The sequence below is a fragment of the Chiloscyllium punctatum genome, chromosome 9 (genome assembly GCF_047496795.1).
Source record: "Chiloscyllium punctatum isolate Juve2018m chromosome 9, sChiPun1.3, whole genome shotgun sequence".
NCBI lineage: Eukaryota > Metazoa > Chordata > Chondrichthyes > Orectolobiformes > Hemiscylliidae > Chiloscyllium > Chiloscyllium punctatum.
The window spans coordinates 47,022,454-47,048,892 of NC_092747.1; the positions used below are offsets into that span (position 1 = coordinate 47,022,454).

The 26,439-nt window shown below is 39.0% G+C and overlaps 1 protein-coding gene across 6 annotated transcripts in view; it reads right to left on the minus strand.

Annotated features, from left to right (window-relative positions):
- The window catches only part of parp4 (poly (ADP-ribose) polymerase family, member 4), a 124,840-nt gene that overhangs the window by 29,433 nt on the left and 68,968 nt on the right, over positions 1-26,439 (minus strand). For all 6 annotated transcript variants that reach the window (XR_011961509.1, XM_072577433.1, XM_072577431.1 and 3 more), the window contains 9 exons: positions 25,965-26,008; positions 23,324-23,405; positions 23,085-23,219; positions 18,607-18,793; positions 15,287-15,363; positions 12,082-12,269; positions 8,759-8,858; positions 4,289-4,459; positions 3,923-4,003 (listed from right to left, as the gene is read on the minus strand). Coding sequence is in view for 5 of the 6 variants with exons in the window: in XM_072577433.1 (XP_072433534.1) it covers positions 3,923-4,003; positions 4,289-4,459; positions 8,759-8,858; positions 12,082-12,269; positions 15,287-15,363; positions 18,607-18,793; positions 23,085-23,219; positions 23,324-23,405; positions 25,965-26,008 (1,065 nt within the window). In the remaining variant the exon portion in view is untranslated. The remainder of the gene's footprint in view (positions 1-3,922; positions 4,004-4,288; positions 4,460-8,758; positions 8,859-12,081; positions 12,270-15,286; positions 15,364-18,606; positions 18,794-23,084; positions 23,220-23,323; positions 23,406-25,964; positions 26,009-26,439) is intronic.

Genomic DNA, 26,439 nt, shown 5'->3' on the forward strand with positions numbered 1-26,439 from the left:
CCTCGCTGAATAATGGCCAATGGCTGGATTTACACAAGCTTCATGATTGAGGATGAACATAGCAGATGGATTATAATATAGAAAAATCTAGGTACTTTGGTAGGAAGGACAGATGTGCAGAGTATTTCTTAAATGGTGACAGGTTATAAAGCATAGATTTGCAAAGGGACCTTCATGTCCCTGCCAACAGGCCACTGAAAACAAAAATGCACGTGCAACAAATTATTAAGAAGCAGAATAGAATATTAGCCTTTATTGAAAGAAGATTGGAGTACAAACATCCAGAAGTACTGCTTCATTTATATAGGGAGCTTGATTAGACCACATCTGGAGTACAATGTGGAGTTTTGATCTCATCTCAGGAAAGATATTGTTTCTACAGAGGGAGTGCAACAAAGGTTCACCAGACTTGTTCTTCAAAGAGAGATTATGCAACTGGACTTTACATTCTCTGGAGGTTTGAAGAGTGAAATGTGATTGAATTAAACCTTACAAAGTACTTAAAAGGGATAGACAAATTAGACGCATGCACAATGTTTCCTTTAAAGGAGATAATTTAAAAGTAAGAGGGATGTTATTCAGAAGAAATATGAAGAAATGTTTTAATCAGAGGGTTGTGAATCTTAGAATTCTATACTCCAGAGGACTGTGGAAGGCTTTCAGGATGATTAAAGTAAAAGTTGAAAGATTAGATTAGATTAGATTATTTACAGTGTGGAAACAGGCCCTTCGGCCCAACAAGTCCACACCGCCGAAGCGCAACCCACCCATACCCTTACATTTACCCCTTACCCTTACCCCGTACCTAACACTATGGGCAATTTAGCATGACCAATTCACCTGACCTGCACATCTTTGGACTGTGGGAGGAAACCGGAGCACCCGGAGGAAACCCACGCAAACACGGGGAGGACGTGCAAACTCCACACAGTTAGTCGCCTGAGGCGGGAATTGAACCCGGGTCTCTGGCACTATGAGGCAGCAGTGCTAACCACTCTGCCACCGTGCCGCCCACAAAGATCTTCGATTGCAGTGGCTTAAAGGGTTATGGAGATAGTGTATGGGTATCAAACATTGAAGTGATCGATCAGCCATGATAGTATTAAATGACTGACACTTGTTCCTATGTTTCTAAACCATATTAATGCAAATCTTATAGTGATCAATGAGATTTCTAGAACTAATAATGTAATGATATTAAAGCAAACAATGCCAGAAGGGGCAATGTTAAATATAGACTCCTTTACAAAAACAAATAATTCTTGCTTCGGTTGTCCAGAGCTTTGGTGAAGCTTTCATGGGCGGCACGGTGGCACAGTGGTTAGCACTGCTGCCTCACAGCGCCGGAGACCCGGGTTCAATTCCCGCCTCAGGCGACTGACTGTGTGGAGTTTGCACGTTCTCCCAGTGTCTGCGTGGGTTTCCTCCGGGTGCTCCGGTTTCCTCCCACACTCCAAAAAATGTGCCGGTCAGGTGAATTGGCGAAGCTAAATTGCCCGTAATGTTAGGTAGGGGTAGATGTAGATGTAGGGGTATGGGTGGGTTACGCTTCGGCGGGGCGGTGTGGACTTGTTGGGCCGAAGGGCCTGTTTCCACACTGTAAGTAATCTAATCTAATCTAATCATATCTGGGGTACTGTTCAGCTTTGGTCTCCATACTTCATAAGAAAGCTGGCTTGCAGTATAGCCCAGATTCAATATATTGCTTTCTTGCTACTCGGGATGAGACCACTGTCCTAGAGGGGAGGCTGAGTAAATTGGGCTTATACTCTCTAGAGATTTAGACAAATGGGAAGTGATTTTAATTGAGGCGTACAAGAATCTGACAGGGCTTGACAGGGTTGACATCAAGAGGTCGTTTCCCCTGGATGGGGAGTTTTGAATTATGGACACATAGTTTCAGAACTTCAGACAATTTTTTCGGATGAGTTGAGAAATGGTTTCACTCAAAAGGATTGTGAATCACTGGCATTCTCGATCCAAAGGTTTGTGGGTATCCCAGCATTGCTCTTTCAGGGAATCAAGAGATAATGGGAAAGGGCAAGAGAGTGGAATTGAGATAGAAAGTTAACTATCATTGATATCATTGAATGATGCAGGTACAACAAATGTGTAAAAAATGCAAATGAAACATTGGTGCTTAATAAAAGGAGAATCAAATATAAAAGTATAGATGTGTTGGTGAAGTTATACAGAATCTTATTGAGACCTCATCTCAAGTACCGCGCACAGTTTTGGTCTTCTTATTTAAGCAGTCATGTATTTGCATCGGAGGCTGTTCAGAAATCATTCCCTAAGTTGATTTCTGGGATGATGGTGTTGACATATGTGAAAAGGTTGAGCAGGTTTGATCCAAACTCAGTCATATTTAGAAGAATAAATGGTGATCTTATTAAAGCAATTTAAAAAAAAGATTCTCTAGTACTTCACAGAGAAACTGACAAGATGTTTCCCCTAATGGGGAATCTGGAATTCAGGTATCTGATTTTGGAATAATGAATCACACATTTAAGACTGACATGAGGAGGATTTTTTTCTCAGATTACTGTAAATTTTCAGAATCCTCAACCCCACAAAGTTATAGAGCTGAGTCATTATACACACTTACAGTTGAAATAGACTGACTTTTGAACTACTGAAGAGTCTAAGATTATGCTGGACAAATAGAAAAATAGAGTCATGATCAAGACCAAATCAATTACGATCTTAGAGAATGGTACAGCAGTATGACTTATTGTTGCTGTACTTCATATGCTCATAAATAGTTTTGATGTATAGATGGACAGGGCAAAAATGGAAATTAAGATGAACTGCAAAATAGAGGATGTACCCACTTTTTATAAAAAATGTAGGATTTGATAAAAACATAAAAATTAGCAGCAGTAGAACACTTGGCTGCTTAAGGTGTGGTGAACCATAGACATCCGTCTTACTTAAAATAAAAACCAATGCTCTTCCTATTTGTCTTCCTAATTACTTATTGCACCTAAATGCTATCTTCCTGTGCTTCATGCGTGAGGATATCTAGATCCCTCTGTATAGCAGCATTCTGTAACCTCTCTCCATTTAAATGATTTTTTTTTGCTTTTCTATTCTTCCTATCAATGTGGACTACTACACATTTTCTGATATCTTTCTCTATCTGACAATTTTTTACAGAATTATTTAACCTATCTTTAACCTGATACTATATCTTGGTGACAAATGCTTTTCCATCTATCTCCATATCATCAGCTAATTTGGCAGAGTATATTTTGGCTATTCATTCAAGTTATTAATATAGAGAGTAGATATTTCAGGCTCCAACACTGATCCTCACGGTCGTCCAACAGTTATACATGTCTTGACTATCTGTATTTTGTTCATTAGCCAGTCCCTTATCCATGGCTTGATACAACATCAATATCATGAGCTCTTATTTTGCAATGCGCCTTTTTTTGACAACCAGGAGTCTTGCTCTTAGGCAACTACCCCAGTAACAATCTGTTTCGACCACCAGGAAGTGCACAAGACTGACCTAGTGATAACCAGCTCTCAATTTTGCTTTCTACTCATAATCAGATTCCTAAATCCTGGTAACATCTTACATTAGCAATACTGAGGAAAGAAACTCAGTTTTGTGTACATTGAAGCTCACATAGCTTGTGATAACATGATTTCCAAACAGTTCCACAATCACCGTAACATATTGCCATTTTCTATATCCCCTCTGCCCTAAGTCTATCAAAATATAATGGCTGCAATTTTAATGCTGAATTTCAATTTTCCAATTCTGTTGATATTTATTAACACATCAAAACATATTAATGAATGAAAGTCTACTTCTCAGTACAGATATCTATTACTCTGCAGATTATCTTATTTATGTTTTTGTTAATAATTCTTACAGTTAAGTTAATCAAAAAGTTTTAAGAGAACATACCTTGCCCTTTGTCTTTTGCAGTTCAGTGGTGGAAACCATGGTACAAACTTCTTGGTCATTGATCACAGCAGAGAGTTCAGCCTGATGTGCACAGAAGACTGATCTTAAATCTTACATGATTTTAAAGCTTAAAAACTATAAGCTTTTAATAATGACCTTTTCTGTAGTTTTACTTTTCTTTCAAGACTCCGGTCCCAAAACCATAATTTAATAACACAGAAATTGGACGTGATTTCCAGATTACACAATGTCATACCCCATAGTTATCACTTACATGGCTTTTAGGTCTAAATTTTACTGAGACCTTAATACTGTTTGGTCAGAAAGATGCAATGATATTGAAAGTGAAAAAAAAGTAAATCTCACCTGAGTACAGTGTGGAACAAAGCCATAGATGAGCAGTCTTGAATTGCTGAATACAGAGTGAATTTGTGCTGGGGCTTGGACTGGAGCTGCAGCATTGAAACTGAACCGTTCCCACTTCACAGAAATTGAACTGCAGCCTGGTTGAGTGACTCGATCCACCTGAGACAGAACCTATCAGAAAGAGATGAACGAGAAGGGTGAACCTTCATTAAAATTGCGATTCTGCAATTAAAGCTATGTTAATTTAGAGTAAGCTTAAAATTTATGAGTTCTCTATAAAACATCAACAAAAGGAAAAACAAAAATCTTGAACAAAAACTTTTAAAAATTCTCTCATCTATAACAAAAGTAAAATTCTTCATATTGAAACCTCAGACTTTTTGAAAAACTTTAATTTATTTCAGTTATGAAGACTGAAGTACTCTAGAGATAGACAGACTTCAGACCATAGGATCAAGACTTCACAATAAGTCTCAGATAGTTAGGAAGCCATGTTTCCATTAAACTGCATGAGCCTGGAAGATACCACACAGGTATATAAAAGCAAAACTGTAGTGATTGGAATGAGGTGAGCCAGGTGACATCATAGAATACGAGTTCCCTGATAGGGACTGTTAACCTGGTCCAATCAAGGAGCCCTAGCTGATAGATATAAACCAGAGTGCCAGGGATTCTGCTCACTCTTGGAGCCAGCACGGTGCTAGCTGGACCAGTGTCAAGTACTATGCATGTGTAAACAAAGGGTGACTTAGTGATGAGATGCCGGCCTTTGTGGAGCTATTTCAAAAAATACCACGGATGCTGGAGACCTGAAATATAATCAGAAGTGTTGGAGAAACTAAGGTCTGCACAGTATCTGTAGAGAGAGAGAGAGAGACAGAGTTAATGCATGAACTTCAAAGATTCTTCTTTTAGTTCTGAAGCAGAGTTATTGGTCTTGAAAGGTTAATTGGTTCTAAGCCCTAGCTTCCATCTGTATAAAAATGTAGCTTTGCAAAGACAAATTTCAAGTGACTGCACACTGAAAAAAATTGTGTGTGCACATGAACTAAATTTCAAAACTATTACTGGTGGAAGTTAATGTTCCCTGTTATCTATAGTGGAAACCTATGATCACTATTATTTTAAATGCATAGAAACAGACAAATTAGAATGAGAAAGAGGTCATTCACTCCCGATTTTCAATAAGATTATGACTAACTTGATTACTTCACATTCCTGCCTACCAAGGTAAGCTTTCAGCCACTTGCTTATCAAATACTAATATACATTTGCCTTAAAAATATTCAAAGACTACTTCCACTGTCTTTTGAGGAATAGTGTTCCAAAGATCCACAACACTGAGAATACATTTTTCCTCATCTGTTTCAAAATGGATGACCCTTTATTTTTAAACTATGACTTCTCGTTCTAGATTCTGTCATAACAGCAAGAATCATTTCCAAATGAACCCTACCAATGCCTCAGGATCTTACATATTTCAATGAAGTTGCCTCTTATTTTTGAAATTCCAGTAGATACAAGCCTAGCCTATCCATAAGACGACACACCCAATTCCAGGTATTACAGCAAACGTTCTCTGAACTGCTTCAAATTAATTTGCCTTCTTCCTTCAATGAGGAGACCAATACTGCACACAGTATCCCATCATAAGTCTTACCAGTACCTTGTATAAGAGAAGCATAACCTCTTTTGTTTGTATTCAAATTCCCTTGCAATAAACATGTACATTCTATTAGTTTTTCTAATTATTTACTGTATCTGCATACTAATATTTTGCAATTCATGCACTGGGACACTCAGATTCCTCTGCATCTCAGAGCGACACAATTTCTCACTACTTAGATGACATGCTTCTGGAACAGGGACTGTAGGAATGAAGTGGCTAGGTAACTGTCTCCTCCCTAATATGCATCATTGGCTGCAGCTTTGCCTCCAGCTTGTCTATTTTGAATCAAAGATCTTGCAACCACGGGCACTAACTGCAGATATAGCTGGTCTGAATCACACCAGCATCTAGAAGTTCCCACATCCTGCCTGCCATCTTTGCAATATTTTAATTACTTTGCTGATGAAGTAACATCACCACAGTCCCAGATAATTATTACCATTAGAAAGAGAAGACTGGTAGTGAGGGTCACCACGCCTCAGGCGAGAAGCAAGGCTGAGAAGGCAGGATCTTCAAGGGAACCTAAGCCAGTACAGGAACTGAATCCATATTGTTGGCATCAAACTGCACTGCAAACCAGCCATTCAGCGAACTGACTCTTATGATTATTGTTTTGACGTAATTAGTATATAATTAACAATCCTGTAACAATCAATGAGTTTTATAACAAATAGCAAATTTACCAATGCTTAGTAAACCCTTACAATCACTAATACTCATCCACCATTCATTTATACTTAGACTCATGCAGTATGGAAAGAGACCCTTCAGTCCAACTGGTCCATGCCAACCAAGTTTCCCAAACTAAACTAGTCCCATTTGCCTGTATTTGGCTCATGTCCTCTAAACCTTTCCTATTCATGTACCTGTCCAAATGTCTTTTAAATATTGTAACTGGACTTGTATCTATTACTTCCGGCAGCTCATTCGACATACGAACCACCTGTGTGTGAAAGTTGACCCTTAGGTTCCTTTTAAATCTTTCTCCTCTCACCTTAAAAATATGCCTTCTAGTTTTGAACACCCCTACCCTAAGAAAAAGACCTTTGTTATTCTCTTTGACTATGCCTTTCATGATTTTATAAACCTTGATAAGGTCACATGCATAAGTTCATCTCCAAGCATGAAAAAAGTTGAACTTTGCAAAATATCAGATCTTAAAACTTGGCCAAGTAACAACTAAAGTCAGGAAAGAAATTATTTATGGATTGTCTCGAGGCTTGTGTCCCACTGATTAAGCACTTCCCAAAGTGGCTGCTGGTACAGGAGTTTCTTATTGGAGCAGTGATTCTGCAGCTCTATCTGGGGTGATTCTCTTGTTCTCTTGGAGATGGTGGAACTGATTTGGAATTCCCCTTCAGAACTCTCTGGTTGCATCAGTGAAGAATTCTGGTGGGTGTTGAAATCAACACTGCAGCTTTGACGAGAGATGTTTCAAAGAAAGGGAAAGAAGGGTAAAGCTATTTCTCCCTTGATATTAGCATAGATGTCCCAGTCATTGAAGACTCTAATCTTCAAAGACAGCGCTTGCAAATTGGATGCAATGTTGAATCTCTGCATTGATGTCAGTTTGAGATGACATGTACATACCCAGGTAGTGAAATGTTCCACATTTGGGCTACTTTCTCCTTTGATCTCAGTGGAGGAATGGACTGTAAATTAATGTCGGATAGGTTAGTATAAGACACAAGTCTTCAAGGTTGAGACGGAGACCAATTCTTCAGTATACTTCCGTGACTGCGTTGAGCAAGGACTGAAGATTCTTTTCTGACAGCGCATAGATGATGTTGTCATCTGCATACTGAAGGTCCACAAACAAGGCTGATGTCATTTATGTCTTGGACTTCAACTAGTTGAGGTTGAAAAGATTTCCGTTCATTTTGTAGATAATGTCCACACCACTGGGAAGGTTGTTCTTGTCAGAATGAAGAATGGTGGTGATGAAGATGGAGAAAGGGATTGAGGGAGTGATTGATCCCTGTCTTGACTTCAAAAGAGTCTGTCATATTACCACTGGGGAGAATCATCACTGACGTCTTGTCATGAAGGGGTTGGAGGATGTTGATGAATTTTCTGCTCAGCTAGCCATTCACAGAATCTTCCAAATCACTTCCCGATTATCTGAGTCAAAAGCCATGGTCAGATCAATGAAGGCCACGCAGACGTTTGGTGTTGTTCCTAGCATATTTCTTGGCAATTCCAAGCAGTGAAAATCATGTCCAGGTTTCTTCAGGGACTAAAAAAATGCCTGGTGAGGATTCAGGCAATGATCCTCCCAGAAATAGGGAGATTCCTCAATAGTTCCCATGAGTCCACTTTGTCTCCTTTCTTGAAGATGGTGGTGACGGCAATATCCCTGAGATCAGCAAGAATTTCTGCTTTGTTTTGAATTTTAAGGAACAGTTTATAGATGATGGGTATGCTCTGCTCATCTGAGTTTGAACATCTCCACTGGAATCCTGTCTATTCCTACGGCTTTTCCATTCTTCACTGTCTAGTGGTGACTTCACATCCTGCCAGACTGGTCGAGTGTCTAAGTCGAATTTGATGGGGAGTCGGGGATTTTCTCAAATATGTCCTCAACACAACCCAATAATTTAACCTGGTTTTCATGGATGAATCCAACAATATGTCATTGAGAGTACTAATCCTTAAGCTTTAAAATGGCTTTTTGTTAAGCTTTCCTTTCGTCATTTTAATTCACTATCTTCATTAGCACAAACCATGTTCTTAAAATAAAACTTAAAAATATTATTGTATACGCATTATTCAACACCCAGAAGGTACAAAAGAAACCTCACCTTTGCTTTCCAGCTGAATTTGGTTTTCCAATCAAAAATCTCAAGCGCTCCTCCTCCATATTGTGCCAACATTCTAAGCATATGGCGATTTGCTGTTGACCTAATGGGAAATATAATAATGAAATGATTTAAAAGTTAAGATGCCAAAAAACATACTACCTTTAACATGTATTTCAGCCTATTCCTAACATTTACCACGTACAGAAAGCTGAAAAGCATGATTAACCATGTTTAAACAGAGAAACCCAAAACTTTGAATACCTGGTGTAGGTAGATAATTGGTAGAGAAGGAAGATCACAGCTGGAATACTGTGAGAAGTTTTGGGACCCTTACACAAGGAAAGATATTTTGGTATTGGCGGCAGTCCAGAGAAGGTTCATGAGACTGTTTCTAGGTATGGAGAGATCTGTCTAATGAACAGAGTTTGTGTAAGTTGGGCCTGTACTCACTGAGATTAGAAGAATGAGAGGTGACCCTAACTAAACATATAAGATTCTCAAGGGACTTGGCATCGTAGATGCGAAAAGGATCTTTCCCCTTGTGGAAAATTCTAGCACCAGACGGCATTGTCTCATTAAAGACAGAGAGGAGGAGGAATTTCACCTCTCAGGGGGTAATGAATCTGTGCAATCCTTTACCATAGAGGGCTGTACAAGCTGGGTTATTAAGAATATACAAGGCTGAGATAGAAAGATTTAAATCAGTAAAGGGATCAAGGGTTATAGGGCAAAGGCAAGAAAGTGGAGTTGTGGATTAACAGATCAGCCACGATTTCACAAAATGGCAGGACAAACTCAATGTGCTGAGTGACATACTTTTGCTCCCATGACTTGTGGTTTTATCCATCTTGCTTGTTACTTCCTCAAAGAATTCTAAATAAATTAATCAAACATGATTTCCCTTTCTCAAAAGTAGGTTGATGCTGCTTGTTTTTTTTATGATTTTCAAAATGTTCTGCCATGAGTCCTTAATAATGGATTCTAGCAGTTCCCTATGATATAAGTTATGATAATCAGCCTTGAACACAGCTTTTACATCAGCAATTTTCCAAACCATTGGGCATTTGCAGAATCTAAGGAATTTGGAATATCACAGCCAATGCATCTCTTATCCCTGCAGCAAATTATTTTAAAATCCTAGGATGAAAGCCATTAGGTCCTGACATCAGCAAAGAATGTCGAAATAAAAAAAGGTAGAAATTACAGTCTGAGAGAAGCTAGCTACAAAGTCAGTCAATAAGAATTTCTATCAAGTATTTAAAATGGAAAAGAATAACTAAATCTACAATTGAAAAGGTAATGGCAAGAAATGTGAGAATAACATTATTGCACCAATCAAGAATCATTTAAACTAAATTGGTGAGGTGGGGAGGGAGGAAAAAGGATGGATCCCAGATGAGACTGAGTCATCAGTTGATGAATGTGGAAAGAATCTTCTCAGTCCCACGCTTGAAGGCAAGACTGGAAGGAATGTGGAGGATGTAGGTTCAATGGGTTAACAAGCTCTGCCTTCAACTAACCTTGCAACTAATCTTAGGGTGGAAGAGACAAGGGCTTATCCATTCAGTACTGTATTTAAATGCTCAATTATGGGCAGATTGGAGACATTGTCAAGATTTTCCTAATGATAGTCTGACAACTTACTGAGGCCATATGCTTTTATCAACCTTGAATGAGTTTACAAAGCCTACTACACTGACCCACCTATTCCTGGAAGAGAATAAAGGATTTGCGGGCTACAGCAACAACCATCTTTGGAAGGTCTTTCCTATTATGGTGGTGGAGATCTTCCTATCTTAAGATAGCATATATAGAAGTGCCAATTAAGTAGCTACCTCCTGTGACTTTATGTTGCCAGGTAGACCGCCAAGTAGTATGGGGTTTTGTGGAAATGGAACTGGTTCCATGCAGCAATTAGTTTTTGAAGTGCTAATAATTTTGTCCAGAGTCATAGGCACAAATATAAACCGGAGATGAGGAAAAGACATACTTGGAGCCTTCAAACAAGGAAAACTTATATTCAGATAAATAAAAATTCATTTCTAGGTCATTGTGCAGCAGAGAACCATGTCATAGTTTCTGAAAGATGGAAACAAATAATCAGGTCCACAAAGTGTGTCTAAAGAAAGGGTGAAGAATGTAATTGGAGTAGCTGCAGAAGTCAGAAAGTGGAAGAAATTATGTCAGTAGGAGGTAGATAAATAACAAATGATCTATTTTAGATAGTGAACTCCAGTAATGAAAACAAATTTCAAGCTAACCACAGGAGTATTCTTGAAGATCTCTGGTCAGACAATGTGAAAGCAATAAAAACTACTTGAATGCTTAATCCTAATCGAATTAGTAGAAATGAAATAAACCAAAATTGTATATAACCCACGGCTGATAACGGAAATACTTGGCAAATAGAAAACAAAAGTCCTGAGAAATATCTCAGCCATCTGTGCACCCCGCTGTTCACCACAGAACAAAAACCAACCAAAGGTTGGGTTTAAACATCAGAATTCCAGTTTGGAAGTCACAGAGGGAAGGATAGCTAAACCAAAGATAGCTGTTATCCAGGTTATGAGGATAACAGCCTTGATCAATCATGATCCTACCTATCACACAAATAATGCATTTTAATGAATTAAATTATTTTTTCAGAAGTTTTTAAATGTTCATTAGTAAGAACAGAACATTTTTCTGCAGTAGGAATACTTGTAAACACAAGCTAGAGATGAGATTAGATTACTTACAGTGTGGAAACAGACCCTTCGGCCCAACAAGTCCACACCGACCCGCCGAAGCGCAACCCACTCATACCCCTACATTTACCCCTTTCATCTAACACCACGGGCAATTTAGCATGGCCAATTCACCTGACCTGCATATCTTTGGACTGTGGGATGAAACCAGAGCACCCAGAGGAAACCCACGCAGACACGGGGAGAATGTGCAAACTCCACACAGTAGAGGCGGGAATTGAACCCGGGTCTCTGGCACTGTGAGGCAGCAGTGCTAACCACTGTGCCATCGTGCCACCCGTAAATGAGATGTTCTCCCTAATTTACTCCCTCTCCACTTTGGCCTTCCATTTATCATTTGTAATGATGGTTTGATAACCTCTTCCACTATCATTCACTTAGCTCATCTCTACAATAGCTCTTGAGTCCATAGCTTATAACATAATGTTTATAGCAACAGTGAATGTCATGAGTATCGACACTGTATGTCATGTGTTTCTAAGTGCAAATTGGACAAAATATTTCAAATAAAATAGCTTCTACTTCATATTCTACTTTCTTTGATTTATTTGCAACTATCTGCTCAAGAAGACTTACCCAACACCACAAGTAAATATCCTGGTATGTTTGACATTCTGGCATACTGTCTTCAATGTAAGAGTTTCATTCTGAAGGTGTCCATCAGAAATCAAAAGTACATTGCGTATCCTTTTGGATGGGGCAAGCAAGTTCAGATTCAGTAATGGTCTCCAAAAATCTGTGTTGCCCATTGGCTTCTGAACAGACTTTGAAAGAGTATGAAAATTAAAAGCGTATTGGTCAACTCAAAAATTAAGCAAACCTTTTATTAACTGACATCTATAGGATCAGGCATGTGCCAGTTGATCCAATATTCCGGTTGATCAAGAGATCTATGTAATCAATGTAAAAACTCACACTAAGTAATAGAAATGTAATGCAGGGGGTACATACATTACTGTTATAAATCACTTCAGTAATAAATTAACTTTGATTAGATTATAATTTTTCAAATGTTTTGCTATTACTTCTTTAATAATTGTTTTCAATATATTTCCAACAATAGATATTAGGCTAATCAGCCCCCAGATATCTGCTTTTTGCCTGTCTCCCCTTTTGAATAGAGGCATCACATTAGCATTTTCCAATCCTCTGGTGCTTCTCCAGAATGAAACAAGTTTTAGAAAATTACAACTAATGTATCCACTATCTCTGCAGTTACCTCTTTTGGGATCCTAAGATGCAAGCCAAAAGGGCCTTGGGACTTATCCACCTTTAGCCCCATTAGTTTGTCTAATATCACTTCTTTAGTCCTGGTTGAAATAACTCCATAGTTGCCAGTTTCCCGTCACCAAGTCACCCTTTATTTACATTTGAGAGTCCTTGACACTGATCCAGCTCCCTCAGAGCCAGCTCTCAGGATGTCTGACACTCGTTCGTATCTGTCAGCCAGGGCTCTTTGGTTGGGGTTGTTAATCTGGTCCAATCACAAAACCCATATTCTATGAGGTCCACCTGGCTGACCTTGTTACAATCAATACATTCCTCCCCCTCTGAATTTGAGGACACAGGCCAGTTTTGTTTTGTAGCTCCTTCTGGGGTGTTTTAGCACTGGATCAGCTTCCTCCAACTCTGCCTCTGATACGGGCATATAAAGCAAAGTAGATCATCTCCTGGGCCCAGGGTGTCCCGTAAGAAACTCATTCTCCTCTTCTGGTGGCAAAGGCGTCACAACAGCAAAATCTGCTGTGTCCGTCTCAGATTCTGAGTTATCTTCAACAGAGGGAGAACCATGGGTTCTGCAACAGTCAAAAAAAGGCAGTCAAGGGGCTGGACATGTTTAACTCCTGCGCTGTTTTTGGGTTTACAGCTTTCATATGGTCCAAGGGCTTGTTCAGGACCAGCTCACTTACTCGAACTTTATATGTCATTGGACCTGACCTCGCATTAACCATGCCTCTTATCCGTGCATCCGACACCCAACGTTGTACCCTGAAGTAAACTGTCTGTCTCGCTTAGTGAACTCTTGTGTCTGGCATTGGTGTTCTTGATGACGTTTCACCTTCCCCTCCAGGTCTGGGAAGATATGATTTAATCTGGTACAGAGTCTTCTCCCCATTAGCAACTCTGCTGGAACTACTCCTGTAGTGGCATGAGGGGTGGTCCTATAATCAAACAGGAACTGAGACAATTTGGTATCTTGTGAAGCTGTAGGCTTTTTCTTTAACCCTACCTTCAAATTTTGGACTGTTCTTTCTGCCCGACCACTGGATGATGAATGGGATGGAGCTGTCCTTCTATGACGATTACCATTTGACGTTTGGAAATATTTAAACTCCCTGCTGGTAAAAAATGGCCTATTATCTGTGATCAACACTTCCGTGAGTTTGTGTATTGCAAAAGACGTGCAGTTTTTCTGTCGTCATTCCCATGTTTGGTGAATGAACTTTATACATGTCCAGCCACTTCAAGTGAGCATCCACGATGACTAAAGGATCTGCATAATCGATATATATCCAAGTCCAAGGTTTACCCCGCCATATCAATGATATGGGGGAGCTGCTAGCTTTGTCCTTGTTGGCACATTGGGCACTGCCACGCCAATATCTGCATCCAATCCTGGCCATCAGACGTAACTTCTCACCAACATTGGAAACCCCTGGATAACCCTGGTGAAGTTCAGCCTGTATCTGGCAGCAACCTTTGCTCGGGTCAATCACTCTTGCTCCCTGTAAAAATATGTCATCCTCTACTGTGATTTTTGTGTCTCTGGGTCCAAAAAGGTTTTAATTCTGGTTATAATGGCTCTTTGGTTTCTGCCATCATTACCAGTCATTTCAGTTTTGCTAGGACCAGATCTTTCTATGTCCTAAGTCTGATATTGTCAGCTGTGACTGGAAGTGTGTCCAGAAAATTTAAAACCATTATGGACTCTTCCAATGGCAGCACCACTGGTGGTGTGTCTGCCAGTGGGAGGTGGCTCAATGCATCTGCATTTGCAATTTGGCCTCCAGGGTGGGGTTCCAACTTGTAATTGTGGCACGGCTGAATTCAGTCTGATGCTATGGGCTTGTCCTCTTTAAGTAGACGAGCAGAGGTTTGTGGTCCATTATTATTACAAATTTACGTCCAAATAATAATTGGTGAACCTCCAAATTTGACTGCTAAATCTTCTTTCTTTATCTGGGTGTATTTACGTTTTGCATTAGCCAAAGTCCAGGATGCATATGCTCATACAGACTCAGACATTTACAGCACAGATGGAGGCCATTCAGACCACTGTATCCATGCTGGTCAACAAACATTTGACTACACCAATCCTATTTTTCAACATCTGGTCCATAACTCTGGAAGCTATGTCAAAAGAAGTGAATATCTAAATACCGCTTAATGTTCTGAGTTTTTGACTCAATATTCTTTCAATCAGTGAATTCCAGATTCCACCACCCTCTGAGTGAAAACGTTTCTCTTCAACTCTCCTCTTAACCTTTATCTCTTACCTTAAATTGATGCTTTCTGGTTATTGATGTCTCCTACTATTGGAAAAACTGCCTTCCTTTCACTCTATCTGTGCTCCCCATAATCTTAAGCATCTCTATCAGGCCCCTCTCAACCCTTCGCTACTCTATGGAAAACGACTCCAGCATATCCAATCTTCCCTCATGGCTCAGTCTCTCCAGCCCTGGGAACATCCTGGTAAATCTCCTTTGTAAATATACTTTAAATATGAATAGCTCTAATTTTCTAATTATTATAGAGAAAATAAAACAAATTCAATGCTTACCAGAATAAAGTTATTTGCAGCTTTTACCGCATCTTCAGAATTTCTTTGTTGTGAACAACGAAAGAGTTCTTTGTAATCTAGAACAGGAAAACAGTAGTATAAAACTGAGTGAATGCCAGCAGAATCCAGGAGGATTTACTGCTATACTGAGAACAGAAATCAAAAAGACATGAATTCATTTTTTTTGTTCATGGCATGTAGGCATCACTAGCTAGCCCAGCATTTATCGCCAATTCCGAATTGCCCAGATCAATGAAAGTCTTGAGTCACATATGGGATGGGTCGGACTTGATGGGAGGATCGGTGTGAACCGGGTAGGCCTGCTTCTGCACTGTAGGGATTCTCTGATTCTGGACAAGAGCCAGTAAGGATAGCAGATTTCCTTCTCTGAATAATTTTAATGAACCAGATATTTTTTTTTAATGACAATTGACAGTGGTTATATCGTTGCTAGTAGGCTAGCTTTTTATTCCAAATAATTTGGCATCACAGGACTCTGCTCCTGCAATGTAGATTGCAAAACTAATTGCAAATTTGCACGATTTTGCTGGTTTCAGCATACTATCTATTCATAATTTTCTCTGTCCTCTCCTCTCCTCTCCTCAAGGCATTCAGATAGTTAAATTGTATTTCCATGGGCCTAAACATCCTCAATACCAACAGTCATTGAGAACATACAAGAATACCAAGTGGTATCATACTACTATATTTGAGCAAAATCTTTTCATTACTTGATGTTTACAGGTTTACTTTCTAATAAGAGTATCTGAATAGGAAACATGAGCAGGAACATTGAATAATTTATTCTGACACTGGTTGTTTGGTGATTATCTGGTAACTGACTAGAAGTCTATTCTATTCTTAAAGTTCAATGCCGTAGAAAAATTGGTGCAAAGGTTAATAAAATAAAAAAAACTACTAAACATAAAATTGAACACAATAATTAAGTCAATCCTTAGAGAACACATTAGGATGACAGGATAGGTGATGCGTAATCATTGGTGTTGCATATGGGAGTTTCTGGATGCAAGATTAGTGTAAACATATCTGTGGCTAGGGTTTGAAGTTTGAGCACATTCAGTAGTTTATGAACTGGAGGCTGAACTGCAGACACTGCGACACATCAGAAGACACATCCCTCATATGAGGAACGGCTGAGGATACTGGGATTGTATTCGTTGGAGTTTAGAAGATTAAGGGGAGATCTAATAGAAACGTACAAAATAATACATGGCTTTGAAAAGGTGGATGCTAGAAAATTGTTTCTGTTAGGCGAGGAGACTAGGACCCGTGGACACAGCCTTAGAATTAGAGGGGGTCATTTCAGAACGGAAATGCGGAGACATTTCTTCAGCCAGAGAGTGGTGGGCCTGTGGAATTCATTGCCACGGAGTGCAGTGGAAGCCGGGACGCTAAATGTCTTCAAGGCCGAGATTGATAGGTTCTTGTTGTCTAGAGGAATTAAGGGCTACGGGGAGAACGCTGGCAAGTGGAGCTGAAATGCGCATCAGCCATGATTGAATGGCGGAGTGGACTCGATGGGCCGAATGGCCTTACTTCCACTCCTATGTCTTATGGTCTTATGGTCTTAAGGGTAAAGTTATGTGCATTCTTTGTACCAGGAGCAGTCACATTTCTTAGGGTTGGGTTGTTTGATTTGGTCAGAGTTTGGAACAGGAGAATGCGACTGCAAGTGAGGCAGGTAGGGGTATCCATAGAGCCTCAGCCTTCGAGTTCTTTAAGCTCGGTCAGGATGAGAATTAGGGCTGCATGATTGTTGAGTTGAATGACCATGATGAATAGATAGAATGTTTTCAGGATAGTTTCTTAGAACAAAATATTCTTGTACATGCCAGACAGAAGGCTATACCAGACCTGGTGCAACGAGATAGAATTAATTAATGATCTCACAGTGGAGGTTTTCCTGGAATATTGTGTCCAAATTTGGTCCCCTGACTTGAAGAGGGATGTAGCTGCATTGGAAGCAGTTCAGAGTAGCTCCACTATATTGATTCCAGGAGTTGAGACGATGAGGGATGTGTCTTCTGAAGAGAGATTGAGCAGTTTAGGCCGATACTGTCTAGAGTTTAGAAGAAAAATAGAGATCTAATTGAGTTATATAAGATGCTAAAGGAGATTGACACAGTAGATGTAGAAAGGAGGTCAATCTAGAACAGGTCATAGTTTTAGGATAAGGGATAGCAGGTTTAAAACAGAAATAAAGAGGAATTGCTTCTCTCAAAAGTGTTGTGAATCCGTGAATCCATGACATTGAGTAAGTTTAAGGAGGAGGTCTTATGAGGAAAGGCTGAGAGACTTGGGTCTGTTCTCATTGGAAAGAAGAAGGCTAAGAGGGGATTTGATAGAGACATACAAGATGATCAGAAGATTTGATAGGGTAGACAGTGAAAGTTTTTTTCCTAGAATGATGATGTCAGATTGTATGAGGGGGTGTAGCACAAATTGAGGGGTGATAGATTTAAGACAGATGTCAGAGGCAGGTTATTTACTCAGAGAGTGGTAAGGACGTGGAATGTAATGCCTGCCAGTGTAGTTAACTCAGTCACATTAGGGGGATTTAAACAATCCTTGGATAAGCACATTGATGATGATGGGATAGTGTCGGGGGAATTGGTTAGATTAGTTCACAGGTCGGCTCAACATTGAGGGCTGAAGGGCCTATTCTGTGTTAAATTGTTCTATGTTCTATACTTGGGAATATGGATTTGAGGTTGAAAACAGATAAGCCATCATCATGTTATTGAATGGCAGTGCAGACTTTTGGGACTAAATTGCTTATCCTGCTCCTAATTTATATGATACCATCTCCCACCCGTCATACCGAAAGTGAAGTATACTGACACTAATTGCAGACCAAACCTCGACTTTACCTGAAATCACAACTCAGTAGAAACCAGGAACTGAACTTGTCTCCAATTCCAAAAGTTTCTGATAAGTTTTGAACTACAACATAATTTGTTTCAATTTGAAATAACATTTTAATTTTTTGTAATACCTTAATTATTTAAAGTAAAGTATTGTCTGTTCCCATGTGCCAAATAGTCTGCATGGAGACTTTTATATTGTGGCCTACTACTGCACTAGACTAAAACTGCAGCTGGTTTCGAGTCAATCAGTATAATACAGTTCCAGGTGGGGATTTCACAGTACTTGATTCTAATATGTTTAAGACTCAGATTGCATGCACCCTTAATCATTTACTAATCACGCATCCTTAAGTAATTGACAACTTCAAGCTAATGCCACTTCATATAGAACAAAAATTTTAATACGATCATATCACGAACTGTATTGCAAACCTGTGCCAAACGTAATGACGTTAAACTTGCAGGTGGTTGGAAGGTATCGGAGTAGAAGAAGCGCTACTTTCTTAGCTTCATCAAGAACTAAGCCCCTCATTGAATAGGAACAATCCAAACAAATAATAACCTCGCAGTCGGAAAGAGTTCCAAAATCAAATTCTGGATAAAATGCCAGCATACAGGCCTATGAGTAAGCACAGTGACAGAACTTGATTTCAGCAAGTTATATAAGTTTTAATAAATAAACTTATCCTATGTTGTACAGAAAACAAACAGAGGAAGATTCCTGTCAAAGAATGAACAGATGTTGTTACTATGGAATATGCAAAAATTTCAAAGTGGTCATTGATAAGTGCAAATCTGGAATTCTTGATCAGTGACACCACATGAGACATTACCCATTAGAGAACCTACTATATTTATTCAATCATAGCATTTGGCTGAATGTTGCTTATTTTACATTAGATAGAGGATACTTTTGATATGCAAATTACTCTAATAGACAGGCCATCAGTCACTCTCTACATTTTCTTAGCAGCAACAGTCAAGCATCTTATTTGCATGAATAATCTGTAAGAACATCAGAAAAGGACTAGAATAGCACGTTTGGGCTCAAATAGTGATAGTTAAGGTTTTATTCCAACTTTGAGAAAGTGAGGACTGCAGATGCTGGAGATCAGAACTGAAAAATGTGTTGCTGGAAAAGCGCAACAGGTCAGGCAGCATCCAAGGAGCAGGAGAATCGACGTTTCGGGCATAAGCCCCTCTTCAGGAAGGCTTATGCCCGAAACGTCGATTCTCCTGCTCCTTGGATGCTGCCTGACCTGCTGTGCTTTTCAGGCAACACATTTTTCAGCTTTATTCCAACTTTCCCTGGTCTGTTGGGTTTACTCTGGATGTAGGTAACCCAAGGCAGTTCTAACAATGGGATATACCGATGTTTTTCATTAAAGCAAAATATACTTCAAAAATGCTACAAAAATTCTTACCTATACAATGCTTACAGTCACCAATGACCCAGTTTATATGGAATTGTCTGAAGTTCAGACTGAAACAGATGATCAGGCTGCTACATCTCAAGCTCCAGCTGTTGATCAGGCAACCTTTCTGAGCTATTATGACTAAACACTGAGGCAACCTTTCCATATAGATGAGCTTCGTAGAACGCCTATGTTCTGTCTGCAAAAATGACCATGAACTTCTAGTTGTTTGCCACTTCAACATACTATCGTATTCCTTGGCTAACATCTCTTTTTCAGGCTTGCTACAGTGCTCCAATGAAGCTCAGCGCAAGCTGAGAGAACAGTACCTCATTTTCTGCTTGGGAACTCTGCAGCCTTCAGAATTTAATATTGAGTTTGACAACTTTAAGGTTTGAGCACCTTCTCCCATGTCCTCACCCCAACCCTACACAGCTGGCCTTGTCATCATATGGACTGCTGTCACACATAACCCATTGTCAATTACAGACAGTCCCCATTAGCATTCTTCCAGGCTGACCTTTACCTAGTCCTTCATCTGTTCAACTGTTTTTCTCTCTCTTTGGGCTCCCCCTCTTCCTTCCCTCCACTGCAAATAGCTACCTACCTTTTCCTAGCTACCATCAGTTCTGAAGAAGGAACACTGGACCTGTTCTCTCTCCACAGATGCTGTCAGAGATTTTCCAGCAATTTCTGGTTTTGGAACTCAAGATTAGGCATTCATGAGCCACTATGGGCCATCAGTCATAGAAGAATTATACTCCAACATAATCTGCAACCACATGGCCCAGTATATTCCCCACTCAACCATGACCATCAAGCCAAAGGATCAATCCAGGTTCAATGAAGAGTGCAGGAGGGGTAAATCAAAAGTAGCACTAGGCATACCTAAAAATTAGGCGTCAACCAAATGAAGCTACTAAATAGGACTAATTACATGTTAAATATATAGGCAGTAAGTGACAGGTAAACCTATGCAATTTTACAAGCAATAGATCAGCTCTAAGTCATGCAGTCGTACCACAACTAGCTACGAATGGTGGTGGGACAGCTAAACAACTCACAGAGGAAGGAGCTTGGATGTCTGAGAAGTTGTTTAATTGTCCACCACCATTCATAGAGTCACATCGCACAGAAACAGACCCTTGGGTCCAACCAGTCCATTCCTAACATAATCCCAAACTAAAGTAGTCCCACTTGCCTGCTTCTGGCCCATAACCTTCCGAAACTTTTATATTCAGATGCTAATCTAAGTGTCTTTTAAATATTGTCACAGTGCGCACATCCAACACTTTCTCAGGAAGTTCATTCCTCATGAGAATTACACTCTGTGTAAAAGAAATTGCCCCTTATGTCTTTTTTAAAAATCTCTCTACTCTCACTTTGAAAATATGCCCCCAGTCTTGAAATTTACCATCCTTAAGAAAAGGCACCTACCATTAACTATCTATATCCATTATGATTGTATAAATCTCTATAAGGTCACCTCTCAATCTCCTATGCTCCAGTGAAAACAGTCCCAGCCTATCCAGCCATTATTTATAACTCAAACATTCTATTCCTGGCCATATACTGGTAAATCTCATCTGAACCCTCTCTAGCTTAATAATATCCTTGCTCTAACTGGGCCACCAGAACTGGACGCCATATTCCTCACAAGGCCCCACCAATGTCTTGTGCAGTCTCAACATGACTTCTCAACTCCTATACTCAAAGGACTGAGCAATGAAGACAAAACGTCTTTTTAAACACCCTGTCTACATGTGATGCAAACTTCAAAAAATTATGTACTAGAACCTCTAGGTCCCTCTGTTCTACAACACTACCAAGGCCCTACCATTAATTGTACAAGTCCTGTCCCTGTTTGTTGTAACAAAATGCAATACCTTGTATTGATTCAGATTGAACTCCATCTGCCATTCTTCAGCCCATTGGCCCATGCTTCGGTGTGGTATGACTGTATGGCTTAGATCTGATCTATTGGTTGCGGAATTGTATAGTCTGTCTATCATTGCTGCTTATTACAGTAGACATGGAAGAAGTCCTGCTTAGTAGGAGCAAAAGGCTGACACCTCAATGTGTATTATGAGGGCAGCAAGAGAGCGGTAATTCCTGAAAAGGACAGACCATAGTTTCTACATAATCTTCATGATCAACATTTAGGGATGAGTTTGATTAGAGAAGCTACCTTTAGTAGTCGGGGTTACATAGTACCCAGAAACACAGTGAAACAGTGTATGGTATATCAAAATATATCACCATTGGTACATTTAAAACCACAAAAATGGTGATCTAGAATGTGACAGAGGTACACATTGAGTTCGCAGAATTTGAAGGTAATAGCTAATCATTGTGATAGATAGCCAATTGAAATAGTTGATTAGTTCCTGATGTAGTTAACAATTAACTAAACTCTACATATTTTGCATAGTTTGCTGTTTATGGAATCCTATAGGATTGTGTGTCTGGCAGCAAATTTCAGTTTTGTTTAGAAGAGTTTGCAAAATAAAACACATTGGAGTTCCACCATATCAATCTACTTTCAACGGAGCAGCAGAGTACAAAGTACAAATTATTAAGTGTGTTCTTGTTAAGGAAATGCTTGGTTCAAATTGGAAGAAACATCAGTTACCATTGAATCATAGATCGAGGAATTTTCTGCTTACTTTTCATAACACTCCTGTCACTAGGACTTGCAAAACGCTAGCTAAATTATTTTTGACAAGACAAACTCATATAAGGTTTTCATTGTTGAGACCAAATTTAGCAGTCATGAGAAGAGAACCGATTGAGTCAGAAAGTCAGTCATGACTGGCGTGCCGTGCAAGAAAGAAGTCATGAATTAAGCCTGATGGTTAAAGGTGAAAGATCATCATCATAAATGATTGAAATGACAACTAAAAGGAGTCGCAAAGGTATGTGGTCCTCATACATTTTGGTCGAGATGTTTGGTAGTAGAGAGTTAAGTTTGTACATATTGCCAATGTTTTACATTCACAGGTTCATAAAGTATAAGCATGTTTGGAAGAATGAAATGAGTGTGGTAAAATGAGATATTTTGAATATGAGTTAAATACCAATAGTTAGTCCAACACAATAAATGCCTGGAATCAGTTCAGATCCAAGTCCAAGTTATACAGACATATCTCAAGTTGATTCTATCATCTAATATTCATTGGGATGGTATTACCTTAATGCAACATGTGTAATATGACTATGTGTAAAGTTGCCAAATTGATGGTGGCCTTCAATTTAACCAACGTTATTACTTTGTGTTAACAGCGGCCGTAAAGAAACTGAAGCTTAACATTAATGATAAAAGTGCGAATTTGAAAAATCAAAAAAAATGCTGGTACAAATTATGAACATATAGTATTTCATTGCAATCCAAAATACATTATTTGCTCATTGTTTGAAACACTAAGTTACCATAATGAGTCACCTACTTTGCTTAAAGCTCACCAGCAATATATACTTGAATGGTGCAAACAATACCTGACTGTCTTTTTCCGGATTGTTCTCCACCCACATTCTTGGGGTATGGATTTCAGCCAATAAAATCAGCAACTGGAAACCAGTTCCTAGACAGCTGTTCTGGTCCATTGAGACAACAGCCTTACAGTCTGTCCGCTGAAAAATAGACACATGTTGGGAAAAACTGATTTAGCATGTCAATTAGTCTAAAAAAAACTTTTCAGACACCTAGTAAAGCAAAGAGCAGGAAAAACAGTTACCTTTATTTTGATGCTGTGTGTTGGAGATGTAATTTCTTTTATTTCATATGGCATCTCAATGGATAAGTTAAGTGAAAATCCACTTTGCATAAAATAAAAAATAATGTTTAGAAAACCTTTATTTTGTTATATTCACAATGATAAATTATGAGTAGCAATTTTATCAAAATGTGATAATTAAAATGTTACAGTCTGATAAATGAAAGTTATTCCATCTCATCACCTTTACAGATAAATCAATATGACAGCCATTCTTTTCCACTGAAAATTCATTTTAGATATAATGATGGAAAACTATAATTCAATTGACTTTGACCTTGTTTTTGCATCCACTTTGAAGAAGCAGGATTGACTCATAATAACTCTGAAAGTGATCAGCTAAACTGGTTTTTAGTCTTTCATGTTAAACAGGAGCTAAGCACGATTGAGCCATAGCACTTAAAGCAGCTCCTGATCCTCCGGCTATGCTCATTTCACCAACAGTACTTATGGAGCCTTAAGGACTTTGCAACTAGATTCAAGCTTTGGCCACATGAATGCGGAAATCAAATAGGATCTCAGATTGTTAGTTTGTGGCCTTATCAAGAAAGCATCCATATCCAAGCATCAAATTAAATTGAATCTGATTTTCACTTATGAAAATGATTAGGCAGAGAAAGAACAACTGAGAGTAAAAGTCTGGTCTTCATTGTAACATTAATGTTCACTATCATCAGGACAGGATAAGTAAACATGCGGAGTACTTTGCTCTCACATTATTTGACAGCTCTATATTCTGGCAGTACTACTCAAATGGACTAGATTTAGTGCTCTCCTGCCAGCAGATTTGATGGAAAGATCATGTAAAATCCAGCAGATTTCCTTCCCACCTGTGGCCTGGGACAGAAGTTTTGCCTTAAACTAATTAATTTTGCTCTTAGCATCAAGATGTCACAAGGCAGCTGTCAATGTCATGGATGGAATCCTCACTGACCTTTTAGCTGATGTGGAGAGGGGAATACAGGGACAAAATCTTTGCAAACTTTGGTTAGGTCACAGCTGGAAAACTGTGTGCAGTTCTGGCCACCACACAATAGGAAGGACATGATGATCACACTGGAGAGGTTGCAGTGGCAATTCACCAGGATGTTCCCTGGATTGAAGCAGTTTGATTATGAAGAGAGGCTGGATGGGCTCAGGTTGTTTTCTTGCAAACAGAGGAAACAGGAGGGGGATCTGATTCAAGTCTATAAGATAGTGAGGGGCATGGATAGGAAGCAGTTCTTCCCCTCTTAGCTGAAAGGTCAATAACAAGGAAACATAATTTTAAAGTGAAGGGCAGGAGCTTAGAAGGAATTTCAGGAAAAATGTTTTCATCAAAAGGGTGGTAAGAATATCGATAAAAGTTATTCCATCTCATCATCTTTATAGATAAATCAAAATGACAGCCATTCTGTGCTATTGAAAATTCATTTTAGATACAATGATAGAAAATTATAATTCAATTGGCCTTGCCCTTGTTTTTGCATCCATTTTGAAGAAACAGTATTGGCTCAAAAACTCTGAAAGTGATCAGCTAAACTGGATTTTAGTCTTCCATGTTAAACAGCTGATCAAGATTGAGCCATAGCATTTAAAGAAGCTCTTGATCCTCGGACTGTGCTCATTTCACCAATAGTCTTAAAGAGCCTTAAAGACTTTGCAACTAGATTCAAGCTTTGATTATATGAATGTGGAAATCAAATAACACCTCAGATTGCACTGCCTGCGAGGGTAGTAGAGTGGGAGACCTCACAGCCTTTAAAAGCGTGAATGAGTACTTGAAATGTCATAGTATTCAAGGCTATGGGCTAAGTGCTGGAAAGTGAGATTAGTATCGACAGGTGATGGGCTTTTTCTTTTTGTTGCACACTTGATGGGCTGAACGGCCCCTTTCTGTACTGTACTCTTTCTGATTTCATGTTAATGTCCCTGAACATCCAACTCAATGTTATCAGCAGCACTGAGATGGTATTAATGGGAACACACATGAAGCACCAAAGATAAACAAATTCTTTATAACATCTTGATGTGCTAAATTCTTCATTGAAATCCAGGACTTAGTTCAATATTGTTCAAATAGACATTAACATGAGGATCATTACTGATCTACCCAACTTTCAAACCTCTTGTTAGTACTCTAGGAATGAATAGCCTTTATCCTCTTTCCTAACAGGAATTGATCCAATTTCTTTCAAAGACCTGCACATCATTCTATTCCATGACCACACGATTGTAATTCTTTACTAGAGTAAGTATTTGGATGCTGTCAGAGGATGTGGACTGGAGAGAATTTGCTGGAGGATTCACCTTCCTAATTAGTACATGATAGTGGTAGCATTAGAACGTACTGCTAGATGGGGTTGCAGAAGCAAATTCACTACTTGTGAATCTGGCGAGCTGCCTCTGGGGCATTCACTATAGTCATCAGGAATAAATATTTAAAAGTGATCAAATTGTTATGAACCTATATCCTAATTTGGCACTTAGAACATGTGCTGCAGTGGAATTAAACCATGTTTCAGATGCCAATCAATTTCTAGGCCAGATTTATCAATTTGTGAACATTTAACATTTTCATGGCTCCTACTAAGCTTACCAAAATCCTTGATAACAAACTTACCCAGCTGGTTCCAGTTTCTGCACATCAATGTTTTTCAGAGACTCCTGAAAATAGTTTTCAAAGCTAGGTTAGTAACTAGCTCTATTAAAAAAAATTAAAATTATAAAATAATTTCTGCTGTTCATCCCTTTCAGTTTCATTCACACTGTGAACCATTGTCTGGATGAGAGGGTAGGCATTTATTCTGCTCCCTTACCTTCATCAGTGCCACTACCTAAGTAAATCTGTCTGTTCTTCCTGGCAGCATAATTAATACAAAGGACTTACAGTGCAAGAAAGCACTGGCATGAAAGTGGAGTTTCCCATTCTGTATTGCCTAGGTGTTCCAATGCACATGTGCATTTAGAAATGTAGTTTACAATAAATGTTTCCATTTATAGGTCTGTGAATTGTTTCTGTGAAATATGACTGAAACTTTCGTCTTATGCAAGAAAATGATTTCTAAGCTAGAACATATTAAAGAGTCAAGATTAAG